Source organism: Artemia franciscana, chromosome 10 (assembly GCF_032884065.1).
Source record: "Artemia franciscana chromosome 10, ASM3288406v1, whole genome shotgun sequence".
In the NCBI taxonomy this organism is placed as follows: domain Eukaryota; kingdom Metazoa; phylum Arthropoda; class Branchiopoda; order Anostraca; family Artemiidae; genus Artemia; species Artemia franciscana.
The window spans coordinates 11,195,813-11,217,185 of record NC_088872.1 but is presented as its reverse complement, the minus strand read 5'-3'; the positions used below and the strand labels follow the sequence as shown (position 1 = coordinate 11,217,185).

The 21,373-nt window shown below is 34.7% G+C and overlaps 1 protein-coding gene across 1 annotated transcript in view; it reads right to left on the bottom strand.

Moving 5' to 3' along the window:
- The window catches only part of LOC136031780 (uncharacterized), a 68,675-nt gene that overhangs the window by 18,600 nt on the left and 28,702 nt on the right, over positions 1 to 21,373 (bottom strand). Inside the window, exons 5-9 of the mRNA XM_065711552.1 lie at positions 19,029 to 19,230; positions 16,361 to 16,514; positions 8,614 to 8,789; positions 4,378 to 4,560; positions 907 to 1,001 (exon numbers count right to left, since the gene is read on the bottom strand). Coding sequence (XP_065567624.1) covers positions 907 to 1,001; positions 4,378 to 4,560; positions 8,614 to 8,789; positions 16,361 to 16,514; positions 19,029 to 19,230 — 810 coding nt within the window. The remainder of the gene's footprint in view (positions 1 to 906; positions 1,002 to 4,377; positions 4,561 to 8,613; positions 8,790 to 16,360; positions 16,515 to 19,028; positions 19,231 to 21,373) is intronic.

Sequence of the window (21,373 nt, the reverse complement as noted above, 5' to 3'; positions counted from 1 at the left end):
TACCAGTTTTCTTGATTTTCAAGCCAATATATTTTCCTTGTTGTTCAAGCCAAGGGACGGTAAATTTCCTATATATAGGGTTTTTAGATAAGACGGTTCTAATGGTATACTCTTTGATTTGATCTGGCCCTATTTTTAGCAGTTATTGGCTATTACATTTCTTAGCACTGAATGTGATCGCCTCTTACTAGGTTGCTAGCTACCGCTGTAACCCAGATCTCGCCCCCTAGAGGACTCCTTATCAAAGATGGAAAAGTTAAAGATTCGATCGGGGCTTCGCCGTTATTCGAAGTTTATATTATGTTTCCGGTTGTATTTTAGGAACAGTTACGTTTTGCAAAAATATACAGGTCGCAATCCTTTAATAGTTGTTAGGTTTCAAGAGTGTGAGGTTTTTCAAAAGAAGCCTATATCATTTGTTTCAGTTTTCCCATTTCATATAATATACGAGTGTTGTTTTGAGTAGTTATTTACTTTTGAATAATTATGTTCTTTGTAAATTCTGTCATTTAGAAGTGGAGTTCTTATTTCGTTTTTTTTTTTTATGTTTGTAAGCGGGCAAAATAAACTTATCTTATCCTAAAATGGTGTCAGATCAAAATGAAAATGGATTACCATGGATTACCCCCATTGTGAGTAACAAGGACAATCCTTTTTTCGCACGGGAAGTAGTGTCTCCTTTGTTTATTCTTCTTTTTTTCCTTGTTATCTCTTTAGCATGGTGAAGAAAAAAAAAAACTTGTTTTAATTGAAGAAGACGAATAATTCAGAATCTAGTTGATACCAAATTTGTTGATATTTAAGAAATTTATGGTTGTTGTAATATAAAAAAGCTATTAGGAAGTCTCGAACCTGGGCTTCAATACTAAGCTTCAAGAGGTATTAACTTCCAAGAGAGAAACTTACTTGAATTTATTTAGAAAGATATCCTTGACAATGTGTAAATCTTCAGTACATGACTGTAAAAATGCTCCGCTCGATCGTGGTACGACATCCTTTATCTGTAAATAGAAAAGTGTTTTTCTGAAATTAAATGAATGATTCAAAATTGAACAAACCATCGGTGGCAACAGGGGATGGGAGTGAATCCACAAAAATTTGGGGGTGGGGTGGAGTAAAATGTATTTTTCAGAATCTTGGAGAGGGGGAGGGGGGCAAACTTGTTGTTTTCCACAATTTTTTAAAACAGAATACAAATAAGCATTTTAAAACGAAAATTCTCCCCAAAAGGTATTTTCGGGAGGATTTGTTAGATATTTTCCGAAGAAATTGTCTACAAACTATTTTGGGGTACCCGTTTGACTGACTGTATTTCAAATAGTAAGCTGCACGAAAAATGTGGCTCTATCCTGCTTTATAAGACTATAATCAAAGAAGGACTAAAATGGCAAGGACCCGTTATGCGGATGAAGGATGGCAAATTGCCAAAGATTGTCCTTTTCAGGGGGACGTATTACCTTTAACTAGTCGTGAAAAATATAGTAGTTATAGACAGGGGTGCAGCCAAGAAATCGGTCAGGGGGGGGGGGCTTACACCGCAAAACACTTACATGTCAAAAATATTCAAAATTCGACCGATCCTTCCTTTACCATAAATCTATAGCCAGACACTTAGGGTCCTGTTTGTAACCTTCAGTTTAATTTTTCAAACATCTCAAGAGTTTATCTAAAACTTAACCACTTGGTACACACCCAAACAATAGAATTAGTAATGTTCGAGAAACAACAATAAGTTGGTTTGCATATTACACGTAAAATATAAAGAATCACAGCAAACACTTCAAGATGAACAAAGGACTGTAGAAGAAGAATTTTCCTTCAGTAAAAGATGTTAAATATAAGCTAAAATTCTTCTCTCAGGGAATTAGTATTCTCAAGATTAATTTCAGAACTATTTGATTTTGTTATGCCCAACTAATTTGATTACACTTGTCCCATTTGCCACTTAACTCCCACCAAAGATTTGACAGCCAAAACTCAGAATACTCAAAAATGAGCTTTAAAATTTATTCTTCCCTTGCTACTTATGAGGAGGGCCTAGATCAACTTCATCTGACTAAATAGGCAATGAGGCGATGTAAATTTACCGTGGATTTTGGACTGAAATGCCAACAGTCTAAATTTCGTTGCATCATTGTTTTTCCCTCAAAAGAACAACTGGCAAAATATTGTTGCTGCAGTTTTTCTGACTCCACTTTGTCATTATTACCATTTTTTTTTATATCAACATGTTAACCCACCTTTAATGTTGACATGTTTAGTAATTGATATGTTTAATATTGCTTATGGTAGCTTATTTTTTTTAGAATAGAAATCTTCGCGGAGCCATTAACGATCTTTACATGTTGCTAGTCCTGTTAATTCTTTCATTTTATTTTCAGCATTGACCTTCACTTGAATGTTTCAAGCGAGGGATTTGCAGGGATTATCTCTGCTAAGAGGCTATTCCAGGTGATTACGGATTGTCAAGCAAACCTCATTTTTGGGTTTTCTTACGGGGTGCACCCCGCCCAAGGTAGTCCTGTCGGGCTTTGTTTTGATGAATTGCACTTAAGACTTTGCTCTTTCAGATGAGAGCTCTGATAACTCCTCTGATGGAGGAAATGTGTGCATTTGTACAAGACCGACAATTACCACGTCGAAACAATCTTAGATAGAGTGCGCTCTTAGATCGACTGGGTTTGGCATCAGATAAATTACCGAAGTTATTCTCTTCTTTATCCTTGTTTAATTATTTCGAGACACCAATTTATAATCTCCGTGCTATTGCGGGCCCTACGGCAGCTGGAATAGAACTCCGGGTCCCATATTAACAAGCAGAGGTCAACCCCACTATGCCACCAGAGGGCTCATCACTATTGATAGATTTAACAAAAATCTTCTTCTTCTTGCTTGGATTATTACAGAGATGCTTTCGTACAATCTCACCACCGAAATAAAATTATAGGCCGCATTACCAAGCAGATATCAATTCCACTATGCCAAGATAGGACTCATCAAGGACTATTCGTAAGCATTAAGAAAAGCTTCTTCTTCTTGCTTGGACTATTACGGAGATGCTTTCGCCTAATCTCATCACCGGGATCAAAATCCATGTCTTGCGGAGGTTTGCTGCAGCTGAGATCGATCTCCGGGTCTCGTATTACAAAGCAGAGATCAACCACGTTGTGACATCACAGGATTTAGCTTAATACTACCGAAGCAGGTTAAAATATTTCATGTCTAAATATTAACTTGGATGCGTCAGGTCTTTATGTAAGGGCACGAAGTCGGGATCAGCCCAGGGAATGGGAAAGGCCCTGGAATTGGACAATCTGAATGCTGCAAAAAGTGTTCATTCTTGAATACATTTTAGGAATCAAGGACTAATCGAGCCCTATGTTATTTCTAATATTTATTAGTGACATTCCTGGTGTGCTATTAGCAAACATTATTGGAATATTGCATGCAGTTACCGGCCCCTCCTGCCCTAGATATTAAAGAATAACTTTTGTTTTATCTTCCTTGAAAAAAAAACATGAAGAAATATCTTCCCTTTCACCCCAAAAAAAAGTGAATTGGCACCCCTGGAGGCTACAGTATGGCATATTACTATCCATTCATAGAACGATTTTATGATAAAACATAAGCATCCAGCAATTGAAACTGACAGGTCAACATATCCAATCAGATATATTTTCCTTAGGAAAGTCTCGGTTGTATATATTTTCTTTTTTCTTTTGTTTTACCACTTTATTAAAATATTAGTGGGTCAATTACTACATTCCTTTATTCCTTCCAAATACTCCTCTACCCATTTATGGTAAAGCTTATCATATTCCTTACAATCTTTACCTACTATGCCAATGATTATTATATTCATTTATTCCTTCCAAATATTCCTTCACCTAACTATGGTAAATATTATCATATTCTTTTATTCCTTCCAATTATTCATTTACCTAGGTATGGGAAAGGTTATCATATTCCTTTATTCCTTCCAAATACTCCTTTACCCAACTATGGTAAAGGTCATCATATTTCTTACAATATTGCTTTATCTACTATGTCAAAGGTTATCATATTCATTTATTCCTTCCAAATATTCCTTCACCTAACTATGTTAAAGGTATTCCTGCCAAATATTCTTTTCCCTAACTATGGTAAAGGCTATCATATTCTTTTATTCCTTCCAATTATTCATTTACCTAGCTATGGAAAAGGTTATCATATTCCTTTATTCCTTCCAAATATTCCTTCACCTAACTATGGCAAATGTTACATCACATTCCTTCACCTAACTATGGTGAAGATTATCATTTTCCTTCCAAATATTCCTTCACCTGATTATGGTAAAGGTTATCATATTCCTTCCAGCTTGACACCTAGAGAACTTACCTTCAGTACTAGCAGCCCCATGGCAAATATACACAAGATGCTGATTAAGGATAGACATAGACTGACAGCTCCTAGGCAAGCTGCTTCCTTGCTGATAGATTCATAGTAAATTGGCTGGTAGCCAAATGGAAGATCTTCACTTCGTGAAAGATATTTTACTGCGCTAAGTGCAAACAAAATGCCCTGAAATTATGAACCAAATAACATAGTACTTTCATATGACAAAATAAAAGATTAAAAGCAAGAGGATGAAATATCGATCAGTAAGCTGTGATATTTCACTGCTCACTGATCGATATTTGCTTACCATTTACTTACCATGCCACATGAAATATCGGTCTGTGAGCTGTGAGGTAATAGCGTTTCTCTGGGAGAATTTACAAGACAGATTTTACAAGAACGTGTATGACGATTGTTATAATTTGGCTGATTTAAACAATTTTATTTAAATTGCCAGAAATATACTAATAGAAAACCCTGAAGAAAAAACCAACTTTTTCAATTTAAACCTCCTGCCCTTCGAAATTGACTTAATAAGAATCCAAAATAGTAACATAACTTTTGAAAGCTAAACAAATATGATTTAAGAAAAAGACTCACATTATCAATATTACAAATTTTATATTTGCACCAGTAATATTATTAGGAGAAATTTTGAACAAGGACGAATTATTATTTTTGAAATTAATAGAAAAAATTCTGATATTATCATATTATTAGTATTGTTATCAAGATTTTATGAAACTGAAACAAGCAGAATTTATCAATATTATCATTATCAAATTATTAATAGTATTACTATTACAAAATCTTTGCAGATACACTGATTATTCGACTAAAAAAAACCTTCATGCCTGATCAATATTACTATTGAAATATTTTTATAGATGGATTATTTACTGCGCTTAGAAAAATCCCAATCTTATAATGCTTTTATTGAGAATTTGTTTCGTACAAAACTTTGATTGTACTCAAAAGAAAAGAAAAACTCAAACTTAACTAGTACTATTCTTGAGATTTTTTTTTTTTTTTGTAGATTGATGAATTATTAGAAAAACAAGATGTTTTGCTATCATTATTCCGGTATTATTATTCAAATATTTTTCTGTAGAAGGACAATTTATCGTACTTATTATGCTAAGAAAACAAAGCTTTTCAAATGGAAGTAACGAGCATAATTGCAAGTTCAGAAGAACATAATTATTGCTTCGCAGTTTCTGCAACCTACAAAACCAACTCAAGTAAACTGGTTCAGCATGTTTCCCTAGATTTGTGGAATTTTAGGAAATTAGCACTCTACTTAAAAAAGAAAAACGCGCAAAAAATGGGTATTTTTCTTAGAACAGAGAAGCTTTTAAGTAGCCTATAGAAAACAAGACTAATTTTTTACTCTTAGTAGTCTTTCACCAGCAATTATTACGGTAACTTAGAACATATAACTTAGATTTTCTAAAGAAAGAATTGAGCAAATTCAGTTTTCAGTAAAACGTAACTTTTTTCCGAATTCCACCAGTAAAGGGTTAGCATTTCTGAACTACAGGATTTAAGTCCTTTACCTTTTATCCGTTACCCTTTATAGTTCCGTCTATTTTCTATGAAAATTAAATTAAAAAACAAGTTTTTTTATCTTTGCAAGCAAACTCATATTGTTTGTGGAATAACAGCTGTGATAAATATTTCAACCAAAAATAATTATTAATTATAATAAGTAAAGAGACACATATAGGATTGGTCTTATGAACAGTTAGAGTAATTCTGGAACAGTGAACTATCACAACAGAAAGATTCCGTCACGAAAATGGTAAAATACAAGAAAAGATAAGAAAAGAATATTCAGTTCAATCAGTTTCCTGTTTTTGACACAAAATGAGCTCCTGACAACTTTTTAGCTATGGAATGTTCACACTGTCATTACATCACTGTCATGTCATTATATCACACTGTCATTAAAACTGCTAATTTACATTCAAATAATATTCCATGATGAGGGTAGAGGCACCAATGTTTCAACAGAGCAATTTTGGAACCAACGTCAAAATTTTCTTCAAAAACAGGATAACTCTGCTTAGTCATGACTGGGAGTGCCATCTCTTGAAGCCATTGTTATATTTGACTATGTAAAATGTGGACACTATATCCAATACACCCAGATAAGAAAAGAATATTCAATTCAATCAGTTTCCTTCTTCAACACAAAATGAGCTCCTGACAATTTTTTAGCTATGTAATGTTCACACTGTCATTACTTGGTTATTTTTCGGCAAAAAAAAAGTTAGGATCAGCACCAATGCATTAAGATACATCTGGTCTTCTCTAAAATGTAGCCATATTTGCTTTTTCTTGATAAAATTGAGTTAAATTGGCATGTAATATTATATTGACAAAACTATGTTGAAAGTGTCAAAAATTCTTGCCTGATGTAGTGGAATACCAGACCAACTAATAATGTTCCTTCAGCCAAATTCAAATGTAGATATTGGCTTCAACTTAGATTTTCGAAAGAAAAAAATAAGTAAATTCATTTTTCAGTAAAACGCAACTTTTTCCCGAATTCTACCAGTAAAGGGAAATATAAGAACAAGATTATTTGAGTTATGATTTGTATATACATTATGCATAAACTTCCAAGTAATAATTTTGTTGTTTATAACTTTAAACTTCCTGCTTTACTTCAATCAGAAAAACACAGTTTAAAAAAAAAAATTTGTTCTTTCTTTAAATATACACAATAAATCGTACATAAAGATCCTTGTCTGACGATGGCGAAAAAAAAAGAAAAAAAAGAAATGAACTAGATTTTGTTAAAGTAGGATATTCCAACACAGGTTTTACTTTCTACCTCTCCTACATCTTTTTCAAGAAATTCATACAAGTTTGTCACACTGATAAGTCTTGAGGAGAATATTATCTATAGTATGTTTGAAAACTTGGAGCTGGAAAATTCGATGATTTGTGAACTATGTTCCGATGGTTACAGTACTAGTCTCTGGAATTGGTTCTGGAAACCAGTTTTTGTGGAGAAAACTTCTGAAACCGAACTTTCTGGAAATGTTCTGCTCAATTTCCAAATATCAATTATGATTTCTTAGTTTAAAATATCTAAATATTATAATGATATATATATATATATATATATATATATATATATATATATATATATATATATATATATATATATGAAAAATATATAATACTGATGCATAATAAAAATAAAATAAATACAATAAACTAAAATAATATAAACGTTTAAATCATAATATTTACTTCTTAGCTATCTCGTTAAGGCCCTTTACCTTCTAATACCACCCCTCCCCCCTAGACTCGAATCCTTGTGGACACACGTTAGTGCTAAACTATATGGAGCTTGTAAAACTCGAAAATATTTTTAAAACCAAGTAGTTCATTTTAAGTTCTCCGTATCCCTTTGGAGGGGGATGGGATGGGGAGAGATTCTTGGGAAGGCTGAAGCACAGATTGGGGAGAAATCTTTGAGCAGGCATAGGAGGATAAATTGAAGGAAAATTCGCAACTGATGCTAGATACTGGGGGGTTTAGGGAAGAGGCGGATTTATAACCAGCTTTCAAGTAGTTTTAATCGATACGCTATCTCAAAATTAAACTCACTGCGACTTTGGCGGTATTTGGTTGAAATTGTTGTTTAGTAGCAAAAAAGCACGTTGTTGGGTCACGATTTCTTTCACGACTTAAAAAAAAATGTTATATATTCTCGATTGCCGTTCAGGTGAGCCTAATTCCTATATTCAGTGACAACGGATCCGATATGGCTACTATTGAAAAAAAAAAAAACAGGAGACACATCAGTGCTACCCATGTAAAAATGTGATGTTCCTTGCTGTACAAAGAGTTTTTTAAACTTTTCAGTCTAGGTTTTTGACAATGAGAGATTTAACTTTGAGAGACATTCAAATGAGAGATTAGAACTTTGTGTCATGAACCCGGTAGGCTTATAGATTATAACATTTTTTTTTTTATATTCCTACCAGCCGTTTAATAGGTTATTATCGATTTTAGCTCCAATATGTCAGACTACTGCCAAAATGATAAGTTTTTCGTCTTTGTTCTGTTAAATTCTCTCCAATTGGCAAGTTAAAGACGAAAAAAAGCATTAAAATCTGTTTATATGCATTTTTGTTACGTTTTTACGAGTCAGACAAACATTTCGCGTAGCGGGGGGGGGGGGTCAAAGATTGCCAAGTTGAACGTAGAGTAGCTTACAGCATTTGCAACAGGTGGAAGTAAAGAAGCTGAGATGATAACACCGACAAGTGGTCCAATATGCTTTCCAAGAACAGATAAACCCACACCAACACCAGATGGCACACCGACAAGAACACTAAATGCCAAAGAATGAGCTACTCCTCGCAACTTCATTTCGTTGGTAATTAAAATTCCTAGAAAGAAAATATAGAACATACAGATAGGAAAGGGGGAGGGAGTATAGACCATAACTTTTCAAATTTTAGGGTGGTAACCTCCCCCTCTGTACAGGCATGACTTTAGACCACCACATAAATATCAATAAGAACACGAAATTTCAAAGAATACACTCATAAATTTCAAAGAAATAAACTTGAGTTTTTTTCTTCGTGATTAATCAAAAAAAAAATTCTCATTGAAATAAAGGTAAAGAACATGGCATTAGACTTTACAGTCCCTACCGGCAGTACTGATCTCCGTTTCTTAGCCCTTCAGCCAGGAAGTGCAATGGGGGGTTGGGGAACAACCATCCTGAGTTTCGCACAACCTTCCTGTTTACTTTCCCCGGATTACTCCAGGTACCCATTTAGAGCTGGGTCGACTCTGGCTGAGCTTCCAAAGTCACGCCACTGACCTCCATCCCAAAACAAATAATTGGGCACACTAGGATTCGAACCCTGGACACCCATGGAAACAAAGGGTGACTTAAAACCTTAAACAGAAAATAAGAAATTTTGGTACTACCCAAGACCGAAACTTATTAGAGTGCTGGGATTCGATACTTTAAATTACATATCCAGGAGAGTACATGTATAATCTTTATATACCATATTTAAATAAGGGTCACGAGAGCAATGGTGCCGTAATTTAAAAATGAGGACGGTCAGAAGTTTTATTTCGATCCAACGCCATTTTTTAGAAGCTTCAAGCTTGTTTATTCACAAAAACTGTTTTGTAATGAACTTCTGCTGCTGAGATAAACATATATAGATAACATAATAGATAAATAGATTAATAGATAGATAATAAATAGGGAGTCTGGACCATAATAAAAAATCAATAAATAGGCAAATAGATGGATAGAAAACATAAATAGATAAACACAAACATAAATAAACATAAATGAATAAGTGGTTATTCCTGAACCAATTGCAGATATATCTTTTTCATTAGGTAGTTTTTTTCAAAATGCATTTTTTAGCTTACACTTTTAGAACGAGGGGGGAGGTGACTATTCAAGAAGAAAGATCGTAAACCTCCGTTTAATGGTTTGCAACCATAAAAAAAGCCGAGGACCACACTTTTCTGGTTGAACTTCCTTGAAGTAATGATTTTGGGACTGTTTTAATTTCTGATTTTAAAGATCGAACTTTATTGTAAATTTCATTTTATTTATAAAAAAGTTTGCTAGAAGATGGTTCTTGGATATAGAGCGAAATATCTATTGTAGGTTTTAGCAAATTTCACTGTCTTGGAAATTTCCTATTGTTTTACCTGTTTATATGCTTTTCATCCATAGAGATTTGAATGATACCTTTTTTATGATTCCCAGGCTTTCCACTCTAGAAATGGCCCTAAAGAGCCATTTTTGGTGTCACATGGTATTCTATGATGGTGTTATCAAGACACTGTCGTAAAGCACGTATTTATAAACAGATGATGATACATACTTATAAAAAGCACGTAGACATAGGTACTAGTTTTCAAATTAGGCCCTGAAGAGACTTACATGATGTTTTAGTACAGGCTGAAATATGACTTTCTTGGATTTTAAAATGGGGGGGGGGGGATGAAAAAATTCAGCCACGGGTTTTCAACTATGGCAATTCCGATTGTACACTTTTCATTTCGATGTGTCACCTTTTTCAAGAGGTTTTGAGCTATTTTTCGAACATTAGATGATCTGTTTCCGCAAAAAAATTTACCAGTAAGATGAAACGAAATAACAGTTAAATTCCTGAACCAGGTTGAAATGAAAAAATTCCTCACTTTACAGTTTTCTTTCAAAACCCATGTTTAAACTTTTAGTTACTATGGGCCGTTTTTCACTCTTTACTACTACTATTTCTAACAATTCACAGCAGCACCTAGCCCCCTAAGGCCAACACAGCTACGCACGGTCCTTCTCCCTCCCAATCTATTCAAAGCCTCCCAAGAAATTTCAATTTCCTTTAAATCTTTTCTTCTGACACCCCCCCCCCTCTTCTAAGTCTTTGATTCCCTTGTCACTATGTTACAGCTATGGCAGCAACCATGATTAGAGTTCCAAGAAACAAAAGTCTGAAAATAGGAAAAACGATGGATGTATCCAACAAAATACATTTCTAGGTCACTATTTTCATATTTTAGGGATTTTTTTTTTTTATTATTTAGTGTATAGTAACTTCAATTACTTATATAATGGTCTACGTTTTGTAATGTATACATGGAGGATACTTATAGCTTCGTGTTAAAAAAAAAACATTATAATTCCAAACCACCGGACAAGCGTGAATCTTCCTTATCCGTCAGAATAAAAGTGTCTCAAAGCAAAGGCCATAATACTAGATTAAGAGAACTAGCACCGTCTATTTTATAAACTTATCAACTCTAAATGATACAAATTTCTTCACAGAAAAAAAAATACAAACACTGAGCCAATTTAATGGAATATTAAGATGGAATACTAAATATATATTCTTATATATATATATTATATATATATATCATAATATATATTATATATGGAATACTAAAGTATATTATTAAAATATACCAAAGCTTTTGGTTGTGTTTATTTTAGTTTACCCATAACGGGGTAGCCTCCCGCACATCACTTGTCCAGCATTTTTTTGTTTGTTATGTTTTTTTTTGTTTAACCAAGTTATTGTTCTTCATTATTATGAGTAGGCGAAGATGCATTGGTATATGTTCTGTTTTTTATATACCCAACTTTACGAGCCCAGCTCTCCGTAGGGGGTTAATACTTTTTGCAGCTTTAAGTGAATAAAATAAAACAGTTGAGACAGCCCTAGAAATATCTATCACCTATCATCACCTTTTGTTTAACTTCTTTAATTAATTTGCATCTCAGCAGTAAAATGAGTCAAATTCCAATTACGACTACATTATCCAAAAATTCCAGATGAAGAAGATGAAATTTAATTCGCGCGCTAAAGTAAAAATGTGGTTCTTCTAGAAATGTGTGTGGCGATCTTTATAAATTTTAATTTGGCTCGTTGCACGAATATATGCAAGGGCCTACTCACAATTACATTTATCTATAGCCGCTATCGAAAAATATATTTAAAAATATATTCTTATATAAAATACAAAAATATATTTGAAAAATATATTCTTGAGCACGATTTTCTTCAGTTTCTTCCATAAATATTTTCGTGAATGTTGCCTGTTAGAAGCAAGCGTATTCAGAACGTTTGATCTTTAAAAAAGAAATATGCGAGAATGAAATACAGCACACGAAATAATCATAGATCTACTTCAGCTACTTATCAGTTTTAAACCTAAGATCGTCTAGCGAAGACTGTTTAATAAACAAGAACAGATTCTTCAATAAAGAGGGGTACACTTCTTTCAAACATTCATCATCATCATGACGAATAGCTTCAAGGCACGCCCAATGCCTGACACACATATTTTGTATCTGCAGCTAAAGCTGATTATTAGCTATCACCCTGAGCCCCATTCACAACGAGATTACCTAATACCCAGGTGTCGCTTTCAACCTCCCACAATCACCACGACAAATAGCTTAAGGGCACGCCCAAATCCTGATACCTTTTTTAACATTGCGGGGTAGGTCCGTTTGACTTCTGTATTATATGCCTAGTATTTGTAGCACAAGCCGAGTTTCAGCTATCACCATACCTATTGGAATTATGATTTAGCCAAATTTATTTGGCTAAATCAGAGCTATCACCCTGAGCCCCATTCACAACGAGATTAACTAATACCCAGGTGTCGCTTTCAACCTTCCACAATCACCACGACAAATAGCTTAAGGGCACGCCCAAATCCTGATATTTTTTTTTAACATTGCGGGGTAGGTCCGTTGATTTCTGTATTATATGCCTAGTATTTGTAGCACAAGCCGAGTTTCAGCTATCACCATATCTATTCGAATTATGATTTAGCCAAATTTATTTGGCTAAATCAGAGCTATCACATTGAACCCCATTCACAACGAGATTAACTAATACCCAGGTATCGCTTTCAACCTTCCACAATCACCACGACAAATAGCTTAAGGGCACGCCCAAATCCTGATATTTTTTTTTAACATTGCGGGGTAGGTCCGTTTGACTTCTGTATTATATGCCTAGTATTTGTAGCACAAGCCGAGTTTCAGCTATCACCATATCTATTCGAATTATGATTTAGCCAAATTTATTTGGCTAAATCAGAGCTATCACCCTGAGCCCCATTCACAACGAGATTAACTAATACCCAGGTGTCGCTTTCAACCTTCCACAATCACCACGACAAATAGCTTAAGGGCACGCCCAAATCCTGATACCTTTTTTAAAATTGCGGGGTAGGTCCGTTTGACTTCTGTATTATATGCCTAGTATTTGTAGCACAAGCCGAGTTTCAGCTATCACCATGCCTATTCGAATTATGATTTATCCAAATTTAATAGCTTGCTAGAGCCATAAAACAAGTTCAGTTTATTTGAACTTAACTAAAGGCCCAGGAAAACGTTTGGCTGCATAGAAAAAAGCTGTAAGGATTTGGACAAACAAATGGGTTTCAAAAGTATGCATCTGATAAAACCAAAAAATAATCTTGGACTAAAATATAAAGATGGTGACAAATAATTTTGCAGCAGTTTGACACAGTATTTTGATAAGAAAATTTTTGTAAAATTGTATGGTACAATATGCCTATTTTAGCTCGAGAAAGAGGCTATTTATACAACATGAGAACTATTCTACATAATAAGTTGACAAGGTTAAAAGCTGCCTTAGATAAACATCTACTCGAGGAGAAAAATGGCTTCCAACCAAACAGATCTTGTGTTGATTTGATCTTCACTCTGCGTACAATGCTTAAAGAATCAAACGAATGGAGACAATGTCTCTATATTCTGTTTGTCAACTTTATATATACATTCGACTCCATAGACCGGCAACTTTGTGGTAGATCTACCTTCTTTATGGTATTTCTTAGAAGCTGCCCCACCTTATAACTACAATATACGAAAAGATGGAATGCTGCGTTAGAATCGAAAACAACACGAGATATTTCAAAGTCACAAAAGAAGTCACAAATTTCAAAGTCACAAAGTCACAAAACAAGGATGCGTTCATTCCTGTTAATTATCATAGTCGACAATATATTTGGACAATTAAATAAAAATGGGATCAAGCTCATGGGCAGACGAGTGCAAGATTAAAACTTCCCAGATGATGTTGGTCTATTAGATACAAGATTTTTTGAACAAACTAGCAGATATGGCTGAACGGTCGCGCCATATAAACGCCCTTAAAACGAAAGTAATGTCTACTATCACCTTACCTCCAAGTATCCAACTCAGGATGAAACCAATAGAAAAAGTTACCAGTTTCAGGTAAATTTGGAGCACAGTCACCTTTGGAGAGCAGGTCTCAGCTCTTTCGATTTCAAAAATTAGCTGAGAACTGCATAGCCTTGAGAAATTCAACGTTCCAACAAATCAATCTAGTATGAACCTCAACCAAATACTCTCTCCAGATGAAACTACGTTGATTCCATAACAAGGTTCTGTCAGTCCTGCTGCATACAGCTGAGTGCTTAAAACTTTCAGCTCAGCAAGAGATACACCTTGCTGGGAATTGAAACAACTGCCTGCAAAGGATGCTAGACATCAATTCGACGGATAGACTAATAGACATTGTAAATCACCAAAAAACAATCAGATGAGTATTTGATTTGATCGGACAACAAATTGGCAGCATTTTGGACATGCAATTCGTATGCCAACATCCAGATTTCCTAGCATGCTTCTACAATGGCAACCAGAGGGCTCAAGACGACGGGAAATGCCGAAAAATATGTTTCGAAGCACATAAGGGTAAGAAAGGCCTGCGATCCACACAAGCGTAATCCCTAACTGGGAAGATACATACACTATTGTTCATATAAGAGATAATCAGAGGTTCTTCATAGACACACCATTGTCTAGTGCTGGTAGAAGAGAAGCTAAGGTACAAGGTAACTAAAAATTATACAAACCAAACACATTTTAGTGACCATTCCATACTTATTCTGTCAAGACCTATTCTTTAATACTTGTGATATGCAGGGCATTAGAGTGCTGTGTTTCTGTTATGTAAATACTTTTACATATTCCTAGGAATCGTAGGATTATTCGGATGTTTAGTGCAAATGGTATACTGAGGCCGTTTGATCAATTGGATTGCAAGTTAAATAGCGGTTATGTCCTTTTCATCCTCTTGTGCAGTTGTTTTGACTTGTTTAAGGAAAACTTCTTTGTATGTGGGTGTGTTAATATATTCCTGTATGAACTTATACATGTATATGTATGTATGTATGTATTTCCAAAAAGAGTCGTCGGGCAATAAACAAGACATAAACATAACAAAACTAACAAATAATAGAAATAAATCGAAAAGAAAAACGAACTTATATATGAATTTTCATGAAATTATTTATAAAGAGATACATCTTTCACGATGTATCAGCCCTTCTTCAACATACTTAGCCAGATTCCTTAATGTCATTTTAACTCGTGATTCTACAATCCCTTCCATCTACCTTCTATCTATCAACAATAACGAAAAAAAACAACAAATTTCTCAGATCCGCCAATTCCTTACAATTCCCCCAAAACTGTGAAAAACATCCTCTTCATCTTCCCCACGTATCGTATAAGGGACTGGGTTAACACTATGACCCCCTAAATTTCCTCTGTCTTTTCCCAATATCAATCGACCCTCCCCTTATATTAACAATCCATTTTATTTCTTCCCCTTTCAATCTAACTTAAAATAAACTTCTTCCCCCCCCCCACATGTCTTTCACCATACTATACATACTCAGAGATCCCGAGGCCACCTTCCGAGCCCGCCACTGCTGTATTCCTTGCTCGTATAACCTTTCTTTTACCTTATCAACCACTATATCCGAATTCAATACTACTACTACTACTGCTACTACCTAAATTCCAAAAATATGAATATCCGACTTCATCTAAAATTTTATTAATTTCCTGAGTCCTTTTTATCGTGTTACTCCACTATTTATTTATATTCTACAGTGGGTCATAAATAAATTGTTATTATTATTATATTACTTTATTACCACCCTTGAACAAAGAAATATCACGAATCTTTTTATACTTTGACCAAAACTGTTCCAATTTCTGATCCCCCTATGAAGCACAGAAAACGTCGACTGGACTGAAATGACTAATGGGTGCTAATCTTTCTATGAACACTTTGCTTTGTCATGTCTGATACGTATTTTTGAAATCTGTTATATGTGACAATTTTCCGTCTGAATTAGTCAGAAGCAACCAACCAGACAAACTTTATTCTGAATGGGTCTGATGGTAGCTAATCTTGGCGTCAACTAGGTCTCATTTTGAATGGTCTTTATGCTACGTTAGTTAAATAGAAAAATCCTTTTTCATCTTTCTATTTACATTTCTTGTCAGTCTTCAGTAAAACCATTCTAAGAATAATTTGAATTGCACAATAGTTTAGAGTTTTTTAACGCTAGTTTTCCAACAAACTGGAGTTGAGAAAATAAAAATAAAATATACCGTTATTCCACCCTTCAATGCTGAAATAAATGATTCCAAAGATGAAACTGACAGCCAAGCATAGCGCCAAACTTAAAACTTCATTTAAAACAGCCATCCTATAAAGATGCTTGTTTCCAATGGAAAACCCAATAGTTGCAGCGGTTATTGGACCCTTTGGAAAAAGGTAATGAAATGTAAATTATATGAAAAATCAAACAAAAAACATGCAAGCGATTACACAAAAAAACACATAATTTCATGCACTCAGAAACCCACATTTCGTACAACCACATATTTATATAAAAATTAGCGTGTTTTTTTATTTGTTTATTGAAAGCCCTTCTATCCACCCTCATGACATATTCGATTCAGCTTATTTCTAAGTCAGGCATGGCTTTTCTAATACTTAACTGGATTATTCGACTTTTACTATCTTCGAACTTAAAATTTTTTTTTATAGGCCTTTGAGTTAACTTTTCCCCTTAATCTAGAATTTTACCCTTAGCTTTGTGGTACTCTTAACTTTGATTCTCATTTTTATTTATTGATTCATAGTGGTAAAAAAAATGATACTTCTAACATTTTTGGAGCAATACTACCTAATGCTTCCGACCCATTCTTGGCTTCCAAGTGATAAAAGTCCAAGATGGGAAATTTCGGTGACGCGGTATGAAATTGATTGAAATCCTAATTCAGTGTAAATACGAGCTAAGTCAAAGCAATAGACTGGCTCTGTATCAGGAAGCAGGGCATGTTTCGCGTTCCTTGAAATGGAATCACATAGGATTTTAAATCTCTACGATTGGGAAACCAAAGTAGGCTGCTAGGCACCTCCAAACCTCTATCTCAATGCCAATGATCAAGCAAAACATTGGTATGTTGCACCCTGTTTGAGCTGGAATCATACGAGAATATCTTATATGTGTATCTGGAGGACAAAAGGAGTGTATCTGGAGCAGTTTCGGGGTCACTCTGACACCACCTCCCACCTTGAAACCTGTACCGGTAGGCTATACATATTACAATATGTTTGACCTGAAATAACACAATGAATTTTGATCTGTGTGCAAAGGAGACCAGTGGTCCTTCTGACACACCCACTACAAAACTGAGGGTAAAAGAAAAAACTAAAAGGATAAAACTAAGGGTAAAATCGTAGGGTAATAGTTCAGTTTATGTTCAGTTCTTAATAAAATACTAAAAATATCAAACTTCTGGATTCAGTTCGTTAAAAACAATCTTATTTAATTGAATCTTAGCCCTCCTCTCCTAGGACCTGGAGATACCCCTAGATTGGAGACTAATTTTGTCAAGTTTCTCTTTCAAATTAGTCGAGAGGGTGTTTGACAAAAGATCAGATCTTTGAAAATTCCACAGCAACTGACGAGAGAAGAGAATTTTTTAAAATACCGAATGTATTAGACGGTTTTTACCCTCTTCCAGCATAACATCTTTAATATAATAGTGTTTCTGAAAAAAAAAAAACAAAAAAAACTCTCTTTTCTTTAAAAAATATTGTTTGTCCCTTGCTTCAAAACTACTTCCGATAACTTCACCAAAAACTCAGCAACTAGATTTGTGTCAATGTTTCAGGTCTGAGGCAACGTCAAGTTCTTCTATGCCAATAGTTGTACCCAACTTTCCTAATCTGTGTTCTATTGCCTTTTTTAGTTATGATAGTTGTGACACAACTTAGTTGTGATAGTTTACACACAATAGTTGTAACGGTTTGCATATTTACGTCAAAAACTTAGTTTTTAGCGTAGGGCTACTTCCAGGGCTTTTGGGCTGATATTCGAATAGACTGGAAATATCTCTAAAAGTTTAATGAGTAAAATTTCTTGAATATAAAATTACAGATTAGTTACAATTATCAAATTAGAGATTAGTGAAATTTTTACAACTTATTAGTTTCTATGGTTTAAATAGGAAAATAAAACTTTCAAGAAAGGATCTGCAGTCCAAATTAAAGTTTTTTTTTTGTATTTGGATTGCGTGGTATGTTAGCCTAGGACTATAACCAGAGCTTGAGGGTGTTTTGAAGAGCTGGTAATCGTCGTTCCCAGTCTAACCTAGCGACAATAACAACAGATTCTTACTTTATTCTCATAAGACATACTCTATTTAATTGACTTTCATAGTAACGTTCATTTTAATTGCCCCCCCCCCTCCTCTCTCCAATACCTGGATATAGCCTGAGGCTTTATGCAGAAGACAACCGATGGTTTGTGCTCTTTCTAGTACTTATTTCTAACGAATAATGACGATTTGAAAAAAAGAAGCAAATTTTGAATATATTCTAAGCCATAACACATGCATTAGAAAAGAAGTTGTGCGTAACTAAACTGAAAAAGGACTATAAGAATCAATTATATAAAGTTTCTCTGATAAGACTGAAGTAAAAAAAATTGATATTATTGCTGATAATTTAAAGATTTAATCTTTGCAAAAGATTACCTTATTTTTTTTTTTGTGTGTGTGTTAAATAGTGCAGAGTTGGTTCGTCACAAATGAAAATAAACTGACTTAACCGTCAAAATCCTTGAAAACTTGAGTTTTATCCTAGACACTACCATCCAGTCAACAGCCGAATTACAATGTAAAATCTGGGAAGTCTTAGTGTTGTTCTTTGAAAAGCCTAACATGAAACAAAATCTTACTTATATGAATTTGAACTAAGGATTACCATGATAGGTGAAACCAGGATGCTTGCTACTAGAACCACAAGGTTATCCTCGACAAGTCCGGTGGCTGCAATAATGATTGCACAGACCAAAAGAGCGAAGTAGTCAAAATCCATTTGTCCTAAAATTTCAGCTTCTTTTACAACCTGCTGAACAGGAACGGCAAGTTTGGATACTTTCAAAAATTCTCTTCTTCCTTTCACCCTGTAAAGATTAATGATAATGAGAAAACATTTCACAGTAAATCACATGCAAACAATCTTCCAAGTATTGAATGTGCACAGATCATCTAATAATTGTAAAACGTAAATGCATACAGAGAGTCAACTCCCTCCCCCTATGGAAAAATCGAGAAATACTGGCCAAGAATTACTTTTAAGCATGCATTCACTCAGTTACAATCCAGAAGAGGCATAAAATACAGTGAAAACTAATAAAAAAGAGCAGAAAAAAAAATGATCAGCAAAGTGAGATCCTCCTGCTACAGGAAGCTAGGAGTCATCCTAAGATCCAAAAGCATCCTTCCTGACGAATCCATTTTGACGCTATTCACGTCATGTATCAGACCAGTTATGGAATATACATGTCCTCTTTTTAATTGGGGCGCTGGTGCCCCAATTAACCACGTCCCTTTTCTTCAACATGTCCAAAACCAATTAGTTTGTGCAGCAATTTCTAGCAACTCTGATAACAAACCACTGCAGTCGACCCAGGGTCGTTTTGACACGGTTTCAATGGCAGTGCTATACAAATACATGAACTGCCCTCCATCTGAGGAGGTACTGATCACCTCGTCAATCTGAGGATCAACTCGTCAAAGTACAGATCGACAAGAAAACCTTTTGCATGGTAGAACCGCCAGGAATATTTGAAGAAATCCATCTCTTAAGTTGTTCAAGAAAAGGTAAAAAAACTCGAATATAACAAGAGCTAAGAGTTCATATGGCACTTGTGACGATGTCTGAAGAGCCAAGAGCTCATATGGTATGAGTTCTTTCAAATTCTAAGAATCAATGGATTGATTTAAAAGGAAAATCAGAGGCTTAATGCCTGTTGGGATTTAAAATAAGAGCTCTAAGACACCAGATCCTTCTAAATATCAAAATTCATTAAGACCCAATCACCCGCTCGTAAGTTAAAAATACCTCATTTTTTCTAATTTTTCAGAATTAAACCTCCTCCCCCCCAGCTACACCAAAGAGAGTGGATCCGTTCCGGTTATGTCAATCACATATCTTGGATTTGTGCTTATTTTTCCCACCAGCTTTCAGCCCGATCCCTGCACTCTAAGCGTTTTCAAAGATTTTAGGTGTCCCCGTCCAACTCCCCCAATGTCACCGGATCGGGTCGGGATTTAAAGTAAGAGCTCTGAGACACGAATCCTTCTAAATGTCAAATTTCATTAAGATCCGATCACCCGTTCGTAAGTTCAAAATACCTCCCTTTTTCTAATTTTACCTAGTTAACCGTCCCCCCACTCCCCCACCCCCCAGATGATCGAATCGGGGAAAAGACTATTTCTAATTTGATCTAGTCTGTTCCCTTATAAGCCTGCCAAATTTCATCGTCCTAGCTTATCTGGAAGTGCCTAAACTAGCAAGACAGACAGATAGACAGACAGAATTTGCGATCGCTATATGTCACTTGGTAAATACCAAGTGCCATAAAAAATGAAGTAATTACCAGGACTAGTGACATGTCATCAATTGTGATGGAGCCGTGAAATCTGTGTTGAAAAAAGAGTGATGGGAGCATAAATTCCAAAAAAAAAGAAAAAAAAAAACACAACTAGCCATTAGGAAACCAGAAAAAACTGAAACACAGGCTCATTCTTATTATAAATAAGGGTTGAGTTTTTCTTCATAGCATCCTTAATGTCCTGATTTTTTAAAAGGATGTCCCTTATATTAAAGTGATTTACAATTTTAGACTTATTTAATCTACGTACTAATGTATTACACGAAGTTCTAAAACATTAACTTCGCTGAATATCTAGCAGTTGATTCTATTTTTTTTTTTCTAATTCGATTTTCTTCAATACTTCTCGTAGACACTACTATACCAACTATTTCTAGTGGCAAGACTAAAGTTTGGAAGTGGTAGAAGTAAATATTCCAAAATTTCAGATACAGAGAATATAATAAAAATAATACAAGAACTAAATATTTAGACAGAAACACTTATAGTCTGACGCAAGAGTCGAATTTATACTATGGTACTTACTGCTAACAGCATCTTACAGCAACAAGCTGCGTGAAGGGTATCAGCACATACCCTCTCCTGCCATAATTTTTACTTCCTCATATGAAGTTGCCACTTGTTTGGGATCTCTTAATATGGCCTCTTC